A 12,262-nucleotide genomic window follows, 5' to 3' on the forward strand; every position below is an offset into this window, starting at 1 on the left:
AATAAATAGTTAAGTTATTCCCATTCCCCTTTGCTGAATAAGCATCAGCTAGCATCCCTAGCTTTGGGCCTCAGAAACGTGTTTACCCCTTGCCTGGAGAAGATGGAGATGCAGCGTTAAACCGACTTTTATTTCCTTATTTATTATTATTGTTGTTATTGTTTGTGTTTATTTTTATTATTATTATTTACCCCATCCAGAACCGGTGACCACACAAAGGCCCCTCCTCTCCCGGTTTGAACAAAGATGCTCAATCTGACTCCCAGCGCGAGGCACCTGCGTCTTCGGATTGGTGGGACTGCCATCCAATAGGAAATAAGAGCCAGCATCTGCTATTTACATAAACTCCTAGCGGTCCCAGAGGCTCACAGCCTGCCGTCCAATCAGATTCCCGCGACTTGGAGGCTTCATTTGAATATGGACACAATAAATAGCGCTGCCTGCGCTCGGCGCACTCATCTTGGTTCCTGCGACTGCACCGCCCGGGTTCCGGTGCCCGGCCCGCGGGCCCCCTGCCCCTTCGCCCGCACACTCGCGCCCCAGCTACCTCCACTCTAGCCGCCTCCTGGCGTTCCTGCGTATCCCGCCAGCCCCGAGCCCGCGTACCTGAGACGCCCCCGCCGCCCCCACCCGGGCATCCGCGCCCCCTTTGGAGCCCCTGTGCCCGCGCTGCCTGAGCCCCGGAGTCCCCACCACCGCGTTGCCCCACCCCCACCCCCGCGCTGCCCGGCCAAGCCGGATCCTTTCCACTCCGCCCAAGAAGGGCTCCAAGAAGGCCGTCACCAAAGCGCAGAAGAAAGAGCAGCCGCAAGGAGAGCTACTCCATCTACGTGTACAAGGTGCTGAAGCAGGTGCACCCCAACACCGGCATCTCGTCTAAGATCATGGGCATCATGAACTCGTTTGTCAACGGCATTTTCGAGCACATCGCCAGCGAGGCCCCTGCCTCCACCATCACGTCCTGCGAGGTGCAGACGGCCGTGCGCCTGCTACTGCCGGGCGAACTGGCCAAGCACGCTGTGTCTGAGGGCACCAAGGCCTTCACCAAGTACACCAGCTCCAAGTGAGGCGCGCCGGGCGCCCTGGAACCCAAAGGCTATTTTCAGAACCACCTCTGTGCTCAGAAAGGAGACTGCCAGCCGCTCTGGTTGTGATGTACTGCTCCGGCAGGGTTCTGGGGGGCGCTGCAATGCGCCATGGAAAGCGAGACTGGACTTCAAAGGCGCAGACCCTGCAAAGGCGCGTTGAGTCAGCATCTACCCAGCCAGCAGCCAGAGAGGGCACGGCCTTAGCTTTAGGCAGAGACCCGGTCACCTCCAGGAAGGCCTCAGGCCAACCTCCCTACTAGCACCCCCGTGTCTCTTAATGGATTAGGTCTGCGTGCGCTGGACGGATGTGGGGTTCGATGAGGCCCTGGGTGTTGGGCTCAGTCTTGGCGGTGACGCTTGGGCTGGTCCTTCCCGCCTTTGCCTCTTGTCAAATACACGAAAGCAGTGTTCAGTTTAAGCAGCTTTTTGTGGGCACCACAGTTCCTGTTTGAAAAATCAGAACAGCGGGTGCACAGGTAGTGGCCTCCATCATCATACTCTGCTAAAATCATTCATATTAGGAGATCAATTTATGTGGGTTTTTTTAAATTTTTAATGTTTACTTTTGAGAGAGAGAGAGAGCGTGAGCAGAGGAGGGGCAGAGAGAGAGAGAGGGAGACACAGAATCTGAAGCAGGATCCAGGCTCTGAGTCCCAGGCCACTCAGGGCTCCAACTCACAAGAACCATGAGATCATAACCTAGGTCAAAGTCTAGGCCCAACGGACTGAGCCACTCAGGCGCCCCTATTTTGGTTGTTTTGTTTTTTGTTTGTTTTTGGTATATACTTTTAACGAAAGCCTTGTAAATGGTGATAGAGCCTTTTTGACAAAACAAATGGAGCACTTTAAACACATACACACAAGTAAACCATATGCAAGGTGGATTTAATTTGCCCACTTTATTTATAACTGAAGCAGCAGGCTTGACTGTGGCCCAGGCTTCTCTCGCTCTAAAAAATACCCCAGACTACAAAAACCACCACAAGAGCATCCCAGTCTGAAAGCAAAACACTTACCAGGATTTGAATTTCCAGTTCAGTCCCAAGAGGTGGGCAGATGCCTTCTGATTCCTGGCCCCTAGGGGTGTCCATCTCTGGTGATGTCACGCTTTCATCAAATCTTAGCCTCCTACACTAAATTCTTTGTTTTGCGTTTGTACTTTTTTTATTAAAGAGATAGCCCTTCCCTCTCCATCTTTGGTTTACTCCATAGTAATTAGCAAATTGGACTTAAAGTTTTTGGCTGAGATGAGGGGAGGAGAGAGTCTCTTCAATGCATTTTATTTTTAAAGTTTATTTTTATTTATCTTGAGAGGGAGATAGAGAGTAAGCAGGGGAGGGGCAGAGAGAGAGAGGGAGACAGAATCCTAAGCAGGCTCCACGCTGCCAGCATAGAGCCCAATGTGGGGCTCAAACTCACCGTGAGATCATGACCTGAGCCAAAGTCAAGAGTCAGAGGCTTAACCAACTCAGCCACCCAGGTGCCCCCTCTCAAATACATCTCAGGGGATACCTGCAAAATCCCTCCAGTGCTTTCCAGAGCCTCACTCTTTGGCCTGTACTTTTGGTATTTCAGGCCTAGAGAAGTCTTCCATTGTGTTGATTCCTTACTCTGTGAGTCTAAGCATTTTTAAATACTCAGTGAACCCCTTCCTTCAGCCTCCAACTTAATGCAAATAACATTTCTCTTTGTTGTAGTAGTATTACTGACTGGGCTCTGTATTCAGATTCTCTCCATTTTCTTCATTATAAATTCTCAAGGGCAGGAACTCTGTTGCTCTGCATCGTCCTTAATAGATTCTCACTCCCGTGGTAGGAGAGGGCCCAACCAGGCCCATTCTTCCTCTGGGGCTGCCTCAGCATCCTCCACACTGTTCAGCAAATAGAGGCAGCCTCCTCCCCTCCTCCTCCTCCTCCTTCTCCTCCTTCTTTTACTTCACACTAATTCTGTGTGTCTGAGGAATGAAGGGACTGAGAAATTAATCGACATTTTGCATTACCCACAACAAAACGTTTTCATGCAACTGTATTTGGGAATTATGTTTATTCTGCTTCTTGATTTTATTTTAGGGACTAAATAAACTGTGTTGTTTCTCACTGCTAGCACAGTCCCACACTACTGGAGACAAGTTGCATTTTATTAAACCTAGGTCTGAAGCTTATTATTAAAGCAGAGAATGACCTGGATCTGGGACACTAGTTTCCTGTTACCAGAAGTGCTCATTAAGATTGTGATGCCTAATCTCCTTCCTTCCATAGGTAGAGGAGGGCTCAGACCCAATCAGGAGGCCCTGCTTCATAGTGTAGGACTGGATTCTGTAGTTTCTGAGAAGAATCAGACAGCTCTTGAGAAGATTAAAGGTGTTGATTTTGACGTAGATTACTGTTTTCAAATCTGGGGATCCTAACTAGCAGGGAAAGAATTGAGTAAAATAACTGTGGCAAAACTTCCGTATCTATGAGTTGTGTTGTGTTGTTTTTGTAAATATTTCAGAGTGTGTATCTATGGATACACACTAATAATGGAAATGAAATGATGCACACTGCTATCATTGTAAGCATAACAATACTCTATATGTCCACTGATGCATAAAGTGAGGCAATAGGAACCACCATCAATCCCAATAAATGAGGTAGGTTTCACTAAAATTCTGAGAATTACTTACGATCATGTATCTGTGATAACTAGCTATCAAAACTTATGTTTTCAATAAATGTGTACTGCCCAGATGACTTTTAAAACACTTTTTGTCACCTGCAAGTATTTTTAAATTTCAATTTACGTTGGTGTGTGTGTGTGTGTGTGTGTGTGTGTGTAACGAAAGGTAATAGATAAAAACACTCAAAAATATAGCTTACATTTGGATGAAATTCTCAGGAAGAAGTACAATGGGGGTGAGTTCAAGGAGGAAAAAAAGGATCATGTAGACTATCTCACTGTTAACGAAGAATTTGATCATGTGTTCTAAGAATTGATTACAGTATCGAATTGCTATTTCAATAGATACCTTTAAAAGATTGATGTGATCGTGTCACCCATATTTCAGTAAGAAAGATTTTTATAAGAGCATTATTTGAAAATGTGTCAAAGCTCAAGAACTTTATTTAAAAATTTATTTTAATTTCTTTGATGTGACCATTTTGCTTTTTTACAACGTCCTACGTTGGGAATTGCGCCCTTGTAACTATAACAACTAAGGATAAAAATATTTTAGATGCCAACTGAAAAACGTGTCAGATTTTAAATTCCTTTAGATTGGACCCACGCAGGAGAAGGAACAGGGTGGGTGGGCTTCCAGACGCTGGGGCGGAGGGAGCTTCGACTGTGACGTTCTCAGACCCTCCCGCCCAGCCCGGCTTCGACCAGCTTCCTCTGGAGATGATTTGCAAAACATGACTGATACCTTTCATTAAATGTTTGTTCCTTGCCTGAGCGGATGACACGACCAATCGGTACATCTAAATCTCAGAGTGGCTCAAGGAAGTGCTTGTTAGGAATCCCCTATTTACAACGAAGAAAAGCCAAATTGATGTCCTTTTCCAAGTAAAGGCTCTTGGTGCCAAAGCGCTTTCCCTGAGCCAAGATGACACTTCCCTTAATAAATGCCATAAATTCGAAAAAAGAGGTAATTCTGCGTCACTAATGCTTCACAGAAAATGATGTGGCTGTAAGAGGGAGCTATTTGTCCAGAAAAGGGGGGATTACAGTAAAGGGGAATTACTTTCCTCCTGAATTGATCTCCCCCATCCCCACATAGGCTAAAGCTACCCGCAGCAGAAATCGGGTTGTTACATGTGGCTCGCGCGCACCAGACGCTTCCATTTCCCTTTCGGTTTCAAACGTTTTGCCTTTGTAAGGTCCAGTCACGCCAACATTCTCCCAGAAATGTTCACTGCTTCAGGATAAAGATGTCTGGTCGAGGGAAGGATGCAGCTGCAGGCGACACCGCCTGGGGCCTCGCAACACCGGAGACCTCACTTCCCAGCCCATGCATCAGAGACACTGGGGCGGGGGGGATTGGCACCTCCTGAAAGAGGTGACCCGCGCCCTTCACCCACAGACGCACGCCGCGCGCAGACAGGCCTGGGTCTCGGAGTCTACGCGCGCAAGCGCCGGGGATGCACCCATGCAGCCACCAAAGGACGAAGAACTCAAGGTGTCTACTTAGCGGGGCGATGCATCAACAGCCCTCCGCAGAGGGGAGGGTGGACACGGATCCTTGACCGCCAGGCCGGTTACCATCCCAGACCTCCATAAGAAACAGTTACACACTCTCGCCTTCCAAGCACACACACAATGGGGCGCGCGCGCGCGCACACACACACATGGACCCAGTAACCAGGAAACCACTAAGGTGCACAGAACGGAACTGATTCACAGGACAACCCTTCACCGTGTTCGAAACCCTTTTTCGATTATGTGGGTGGCTCTGAAAAGAGCCTTTGGGTTCCAGGGCGCCCGGCGCGCCTCACTTGGAGCTGGTGTACTTGGTGACGGCCTTGGTGCCCTCAGACACAGCGTGCTTGGCCAGTTCGCCCGGTAGCAGCAGGCGAACGGCCGTCTGCACCTCGCGGGACGTGATGGTAGAACGCTTGTTGTAATGCGCCAGGCGGGAGGCCTCGCTGGCGATGCGCTCGAAGATGTCGTTGACAAACGAGTTCATGATGCCCATGGCCTTGGACGAGATGCCGGTGTCGGGGTGCACCTGCTTCAACACCTTGTACACGTAGATGGAGTAGCTCTCCTTACGGCTGCGCTTGCGCTTCTTGCCGTCCTTCTTTTGCGCTTTGGTGACGGCCTTCTTGGAGCCCTTCTTGGGCGCGGGTGCCGATTTAGACGGATCAGGCATTATGGCAAGTCTCTCCAAACAAAAAGAACGTGCAGCCCGAGCAACTGTATTTATACGTCCCGTATGCAAATGAAGGATCCAGAGGTCCTGGTATCTGATAGGTTCGAACGCCGCCTAACGTAATCACTGGAAAAGGTGCATGCAAATTAGGGGATGATGGACTCCTTTTCTGATTGGTCTCCATTACTATCCAATCAGATGAGATCAGCTCCACTACCTCCGGACCATATATAAGGGCTCAGGGGGGCTGGCGGCCTCGTTACTTTGGGTCTGTCTTCTCGTCTTTCTTCTGTCTCCGCGCCCGAGTTGGCAATGTCCGGCCGAGGCAAACAGGGCGGTAAGGCGCGCGCCAAGGCCAAGTCGCGCTCTTCTCGCGCGGGGTTGCAGTTCCCCGTAGGCCGCGTGCACCGGCTGCTCCGCAAAGGGAACTACTCCGAGCGGGTCGGGGCCGGCGCGCCGGTGTACCTGGCGGCGGTGCTGGAGTACCTGACTGCTGAAATCTTGGAGCTGGCGGGCAACGCGGCCCGCGACAACAAGAAGACGCGTATCATCCCGCGCCACCTGCAGCTGGCCATCCGCAACGACGAGGAGCTCAACAAGCTGCTGGGCCGCGTGACCATCGCGCAGGGCGGCGTCCTGCCCAACATCCAGGCCGTGCTGCTGCCCAAGAAGACGGAGAGCCACCACAAGGCCAAGGGCAAGTGAGGCTGCGGAGGCGGGCCGGCAACGGCCGTGTGCCCCGGGGGCCCTGTGACACCAAAGGCTCTTTTCAGAGCCACCCACGGTTTCAAGAAAAGAGCCACACTGACCACGCAGCTTTGTCTTACCAAGGCTGCGTCCTTCCGGGCGCACGGAGAGCCGGGCCCGAGGCACAATCCGGGAGCGGGTATGCGCACCGTGGCCTCCCGTGTTGTTTGCCGCAGGGAATGCTACCGGACACGTAGCCGCCCTTTGCGTTTGAATCTCACTCCTAAACTGCGTCTGGGGTCTTAAGTTAACCCGCTCACCGTGAAGGTGTCTGTCGTTATCGGTGACCAGTTGCCTTGCACTCTGCAACGTGTCGTTCGGTCACATTTAGACACCCAGGTACAGGCTGTCTGCTTATCCGAGGCCCGGATAACAGGGCAGATTCACCTGTCTTTGAAAATAAGTCTAGTTGTTAGAATCCGCTATTTGCGGTTCTTATGGGTAACCCTTAAAGATTTACATTCTAGAACGTATGGGTGCTTGAGGGAGTGGATATTGCAAAGTTTTAGGAAACATGAGGTCGTTGGGAATTATGATCTGGAGATTGAGGTCTTGTAAAGAGTCTGTTCTAAAGGCGTTTACAACATTCAGAAAGAAAATTATGTTTTTAAACGAAGTGTAAACTTTTTAAAGAAAATCTTACTGTAAGTAGAATGACCAAAAGGATTTAAATTGTTCAGTCTGGGTTGGTCAAACATTAATTCGAGTCCCCTAACCTGATAACTAAAGTTAGAGAATAAAATAATTTGTACATTGAGTTTGGTCAGGAAGACCAGGTTGTTAGGATTAGATTATGTAATATATGAGTGGATATTTCAGAAGATGACTGTTTACACGAGCTCCTCACTCTGTAATAAAGGGGAGTTGGACATTCCCAAGGGTTCTGGCGAAGTCGTCAAAATGTTAATAGCACCCACCTCATGGGGGCGAGGGATTAAGTGGTTAATTCATAATAATTCCTTTAAAACAATGTCTGGCATGTGCACAACACACACACACACACACACACACACACACACAGAGCTTGATAACTGCTAGTTATTCCTAGTATCAAGATCTTTGCCATTTTCATTAATTTTTTTATTATTATCGCAATAAATGCAGGAATATTATATAATTTATATTAAACTTAGTAAAATTAGGTCTACTCAAACCAGGGCTCCCTAGACACCATCTGGAGCTAACCACACATCTGCTGGTCTTGAGAAAATATCCTAGTGCTGTGAAAGTATTCGCACCAAGGATCTACAAACCCTGCTCTGACGGTGTGCATCTAAACACAGGAGTCTCCTGCAGCAGAGGTAGGTAGTGGACCACATTGCTGAGTGGGCAGCATTTCTGTGACACAAGCAAGGACTGTCCAAGAGACCATAGAGCCTTCTGGAGATGGATCCATTATGTTCAATTGTAGCATAAATTTTTGTTTATGCACTGATGTTCATGTAGGCCATTGTATGTCATCAAACCCCTCAGTGGTATTTAGGAAATGTTTTTTCAGGGCCGGCAAGGTTAGGTATGCCACGTATCCATGGAGTTCCCAATTTTTAATTTCTTAAATGGGACGTTGAGAGGGAGGCAGTGAGGTGGGTGGTGCTCACAGAAGCAACCCTTCATCTGTTATCTCTAAGGCTGAGCTGTCCCCTGGAGATAACATCAAGCAACAAGAGCTATTCAATCTTTTTTTTAAGTTTATTTATTTTTGAGAGAGAGACACAGAGTGTGAGCCGGGGAGGGTCAGAGAGAAAGGGAGACACAGAATCCAAAACAGGCTCCAGGCTCTGAGCTGCCAACACAGAGCCCGATGCAAAGCTCGAACTCACAGTGAGATCCATGGCCTGAGCTGAAGTTGGACACTCAACCGACTGAACCACCCAGGTGCCCAAAGGACTATTCAATTTTCAATGATTTAAAATTAAATACAAGGGGTGCCTGGGTGGCTCAGTTGGTTGAGCCTTAGACTCTTGATTTCGGCTCAGGTTGTGATCTCACAGTTCATGAGATGGAGCCCCAAGACAGGCTCTGCTCTGACAGCATAGAGCCTGCTTGGGATTCTCTCCCTCCTTTCTCTCTCTCTCTCTCTCTGCCCCTCTCTCACGCATGTGCACTCTCTCAAAATAAATAAAACGTTAAAAAAAATTTTTTTAATGAATTAAATTAAATTAAATTCTAGGATGCAGTTTCTTAGCCTCCCTAGCCACGTGTGGCCAGCAGCCAACGCATGGAACAGCACAGGTGGAGAAGCTCCATCATCGTGGAAAGGTCAGGTGGACAGCTCTGGTCTAAAGTTTAATCCTCTCTTGGGGGTTATCTGGTTCAGGAATGTGATGCAATATCCAGAGCTGCCTGCCTATGCAGGAGAAAGCCCATCAGACCCTCGCTTCAATAAGGAAGAGCCATATGGCCCAGCAATTGCACTCCCAGGTATACACAAGGACTCAGTTACTTGTACACGCACATTTACAGTGGCATTATTCCTCATGTCCCAAAGGTGGAGACAGCCCAAGCAAATGGATGAACAAAATGTGCTCTGTCCACACAGTGGAACAGCATTCAGCCATAAAATGGAGTGCAGCACTGGTACATGCTACCACGTGGATGACCTTCAAAGACATGATGTTCTGTGAGAGAGAAAGGTCACACAGGGTATGACTGCACTTATAAGAAACAGAACGGGGGCGCCTGGGTGGCTTAGTCGGTTGATCGTCCGACTTTGCCTCAGGTCATGATCTCACAATTCATGGGTTCAGGCCCACATCGGGCTCTGTGCTAAACACTTGCTCAGAGCCTGGAGCCTGCTTTGGATTCTGTGTCTCCTCTCTCTGCCCCTCCTCTGCTCGTGCTCTGTCTCACTCTGTCTCTCAAAAATAAATAAATGTAAAATAATTTTTTTTACAGAAACAGAATGGACAGAGCCATAGAGATGGGAAGCAGATTAGTGGTGGCCAGAGGCTTCTCGGGAAGTGGGGAGGATGGCGGGGAGACTGCCAGCCTCTACAGAGCTTCAACACCTTCTCCATGCTCACTGCATCAAGTCACATGCTCCCTTTCCCCATGCCCAGATCGTCTCCGTCATTCTCCCCATGTCCCTGTGGTATGAGCAGTTTACTGAGAAAGGTGAACCAAAGATGTACAAGGTCCCACAGGAAGAATGCAGAAACACCCATGCCCCCTGCCAGTAAACTGCTCCCAGCTTCTGGAATTCTCCACTCACCTCATCCAGGTCCCATAATTCAACTTGCCCCTCTCCTGGGCAAAGGGTCTGGCCCCAGCCCCAGCCCACATCCATTCATTCTCGTCTTTTTACCGACGTTTTCAAGAATCTTCCAAGTGAGCAATCATGAAGGACCCCCTCAATTTCTGTGTTGGTTTAGAGCCTGAGTAAGAGCGTTGGGTACAGGCCTTGAGGTGGACTGGGTCACCCAGCTTGAGAGCTGTCAGGTCCGGGCTGCCCTGAGCTGTTCTGCCCACACGCTGCTCTGTCACATGGAGGTCCCAGACCTGGTCATCAGAATTTACCCTCATGTTCCCAGGAAGGGCAGTTTCCATGCATTGCTCACCAAGCCTCACCAAGGGTCTGCTTTTCCCTCATGCCCCTCCCCCCACCCCAGCAAAAGCTTGAAAAGTGCATCCTTCTCTCTGCCCACTTCCTTCTTCATGAGTAATTTGGTCCCAGGCAGGATTCTGGGAGGACAGGTCTCTGGGGAGGCCAGGTCCTGATGCTTCCCTCCTCCCCAAGACAGTGGAGCCCATGACCTCCCCTCCGGCCAGTGCTGCCCTTCAGGACACCCTCTCTTACCCATTGCCCTGTCCTCAGCTTGCCACAGCCCCCGGCAGCCCTTCTGGGGGCCTGATCTGCCCGTTCTCTCCTGTGGGATGATGGATCAGCCCAAAATGTCCCAGCTGCTGGTCTGAGAATCAGTGGTTACAGCCGGGCTCCCCAGGAAAGCTGGGTGACCATGCTGAAGGCCAGATTGTGGGGATTTGGGATCAGCTGGGAGGGTATCATCTGAGGGGGTTATCTAGGGGGTCAGGGGAAGGGTCAGTGGTGGGGGGTGGTGTTAATCTGGTAGGTCAATGTGGAGTCAGATGGGAAGACACTGGTCCAGGTGGCCTCCTTCACATGGCTGGGTACCTTGTTTCTTCTTGTATACAGTCTCTTTCCAAGACTAATTTGGGCTTCCTTACACCATCCCTGGAGGACAGAGTCCCCTGGACCCCTGAGGCTCAGCCTGCACACTGTGATTCATACCCCATGCTGGGGTTCACAACAAGTCTCACTCCACGGTGCTGGGAACATCAAGAGCCATGCTGCCATCCACCACGGGTTCTGTGGCTCAGCTACGAGGCTTCCTCTCTCCTCCTGCTCTCAAGCCAGGGCATCAGTGGGGCCCGAACGTCGCAGCAGCTGTCTTCTAGGAGCCACAGGCTATCACCTCCTGATTGGGAGTTCCATCCTCTCCTGGCGGCCAGGCTGCACTCTGCCTCACCCCCCATGGCGGCACCTCCTCGTCTTCCCCAGGCAGACATGCCCTGTTGGAGACCATCAGCAATCCGGGAGTCTCGGGATGCAGTTTGTCTCCATGTCCCGGGTCCCACCCCTAGTGCCACCTCCCCCAAAATAGATATGACCCCGTTCTAATGTCCAGAACTTGTGAGTGTGATCTCATTTGGAGAAAGGGTCTTTGTAGTGTAACTTAAGGGCCCTGAGATGAGGTGGTCATCTGGACCACGCAAAGAACTCTCAGAACTCCACGCTGAAAAAATCACTCTTTGATTTGTGGACAGGCCAGGCCCCTCTTTTGCCATTCACCCTGTTCCCTGCATCCTAATTCTCTCAGCCTGGCTGCCACCTCCTGGAGTGACTTTTTGTTATAGTAGAATCTTCCATTCTGGTGGAGAAGACAAGGAAATAGAGGTGGCAGTGGGGGGGGGGGGGCAGGGTGGGGAGAGATGGATGAATTTCCTAAGATGTAAGTGTAGATAAAAGTGAGTAGAGGGGCGCCTGGGTGGCTCAGTCAGTTGAGTGTCCGACTTCGGCTTGGGCCCTGATCTCACAGTTCGTGGGTTTGAGCCTTGTGTTGGGCTCTGTGCTGACAGCTCAGAGACTGGAGCCTGCTTCGGATTCTGTGTTTCCCTCTCTCTCTCTCTGTCCCTCCCCTGCTTGTGCCCTGTCTCTTTCAAAAATAAATAAATGTTTAAAAAAAATTTTTTTAAGTGAGTAGAGTAAGTGGATCTTAAGGATAATAGAGACTAGAGGACCACGACACAAGGTAGTTAAACGTGAGGCACTAAATATTCATGATCACCAAGTATACTAGTAGACACTCAGCAATCGGGACCCCTGAGGCACTAGGTTTCCATTAGGTCTTAATCAGCTACATCTGGGGCTCTCCACAGGTGAGCCTGTCCCTGGGGGACCACACCTGTGTGCATCAGCCCAGCTGTCCTGGTGACCCCACCATCAGCGAGAAGGCTGAGGCAGCAGGGAGTGACAGGACACAAGACTTCCTGTGGCTCCCTGACATCTGTCCTAAGTTTGTCAGCTCACCCCATGTCTTCCACCTTGCTTCTGCTGGGA

General features: G+C 50.0%; 2 protein-coding genes and 1 pseudogene across 2 annotated transcripts; 2 read left to right on the plus strand and 1 right to left on the minus strand.

The window, feature by feature from the left end:
• Positions 1 to 246: 246 nt before the first annotated feature.
• LOC122479259 lies at positions 247 to 1,506 on the plus strand (annotated as a pseudogene).
• Positions 1,507 to 4,168: 2,662 nt separating this feature from the next.
• On the minus strand, positions 4,169 to 6,218 carry LOC122485397 (histone H2B type 3-B). Its single transcript, XM_043584136.1, has one exon. The coding sequence runs from the start codon at positions 5,935 to 5,937 to the stop codon at positions 5,557 to 5,559; it is 381 nt and encodes a 126-aa protein (XP_043440071.1). The 5' UTR covers positions 5,938 to 6,218; the 3' UTR covers positions 4,169 to 5,556.
• On the plus strand, positions 6,202 to 7,558 carry LOC122485388 (histone H2A type 3). The gene has a single exon (XM_043584125.1). The coding sequence runs from the start codon at positions 6,250 to 6,252 to the stop codon at positions 6,640 to 6,642; it is 393 nt and encodes a 130-aa protein (XP_043440060.1). The 5' UTR covers positions 6,202 to 6,249; the 3' UTR covers positions 6,643 to 7,558.
• The last annotated feature ends 4,704 nt before the right edge of the window (positions 7,559 to 12,262 follow it).

Source organism: Prionailurus bengalensis, chromosome A1, assembly GCF_016509475.1.
Source record: "Prionailurus bengalensis isolate Pbe53 chromosome A1, Fcat_Pben_1.1_paternal_pri, whole genome shotgun sequence".
NCBI lineage: Eukaryota > Metazoa > Chordata > Mammalia > Carnivora > Felidae > Prionailurus > Prionailurus bengalensis.

Bases quoted from the DNA above. Each gene is read 5' to 3' on its own strand.
- LOC122485397 (XM_043584136.1), bottom strand. From the start codon at position 5,937: ATGCCTGATCCGTCTAAATCGGCACCCGCGCCCAAGAAGGGCTCCAAG.
- LOC122485388 (XM_043584125.1), top strand. From the start codon at position 6,250: ATGTCCGGCCGAGGCAAACAGGGCGGTAAGGCGCGCGCCAAGGCCAAG.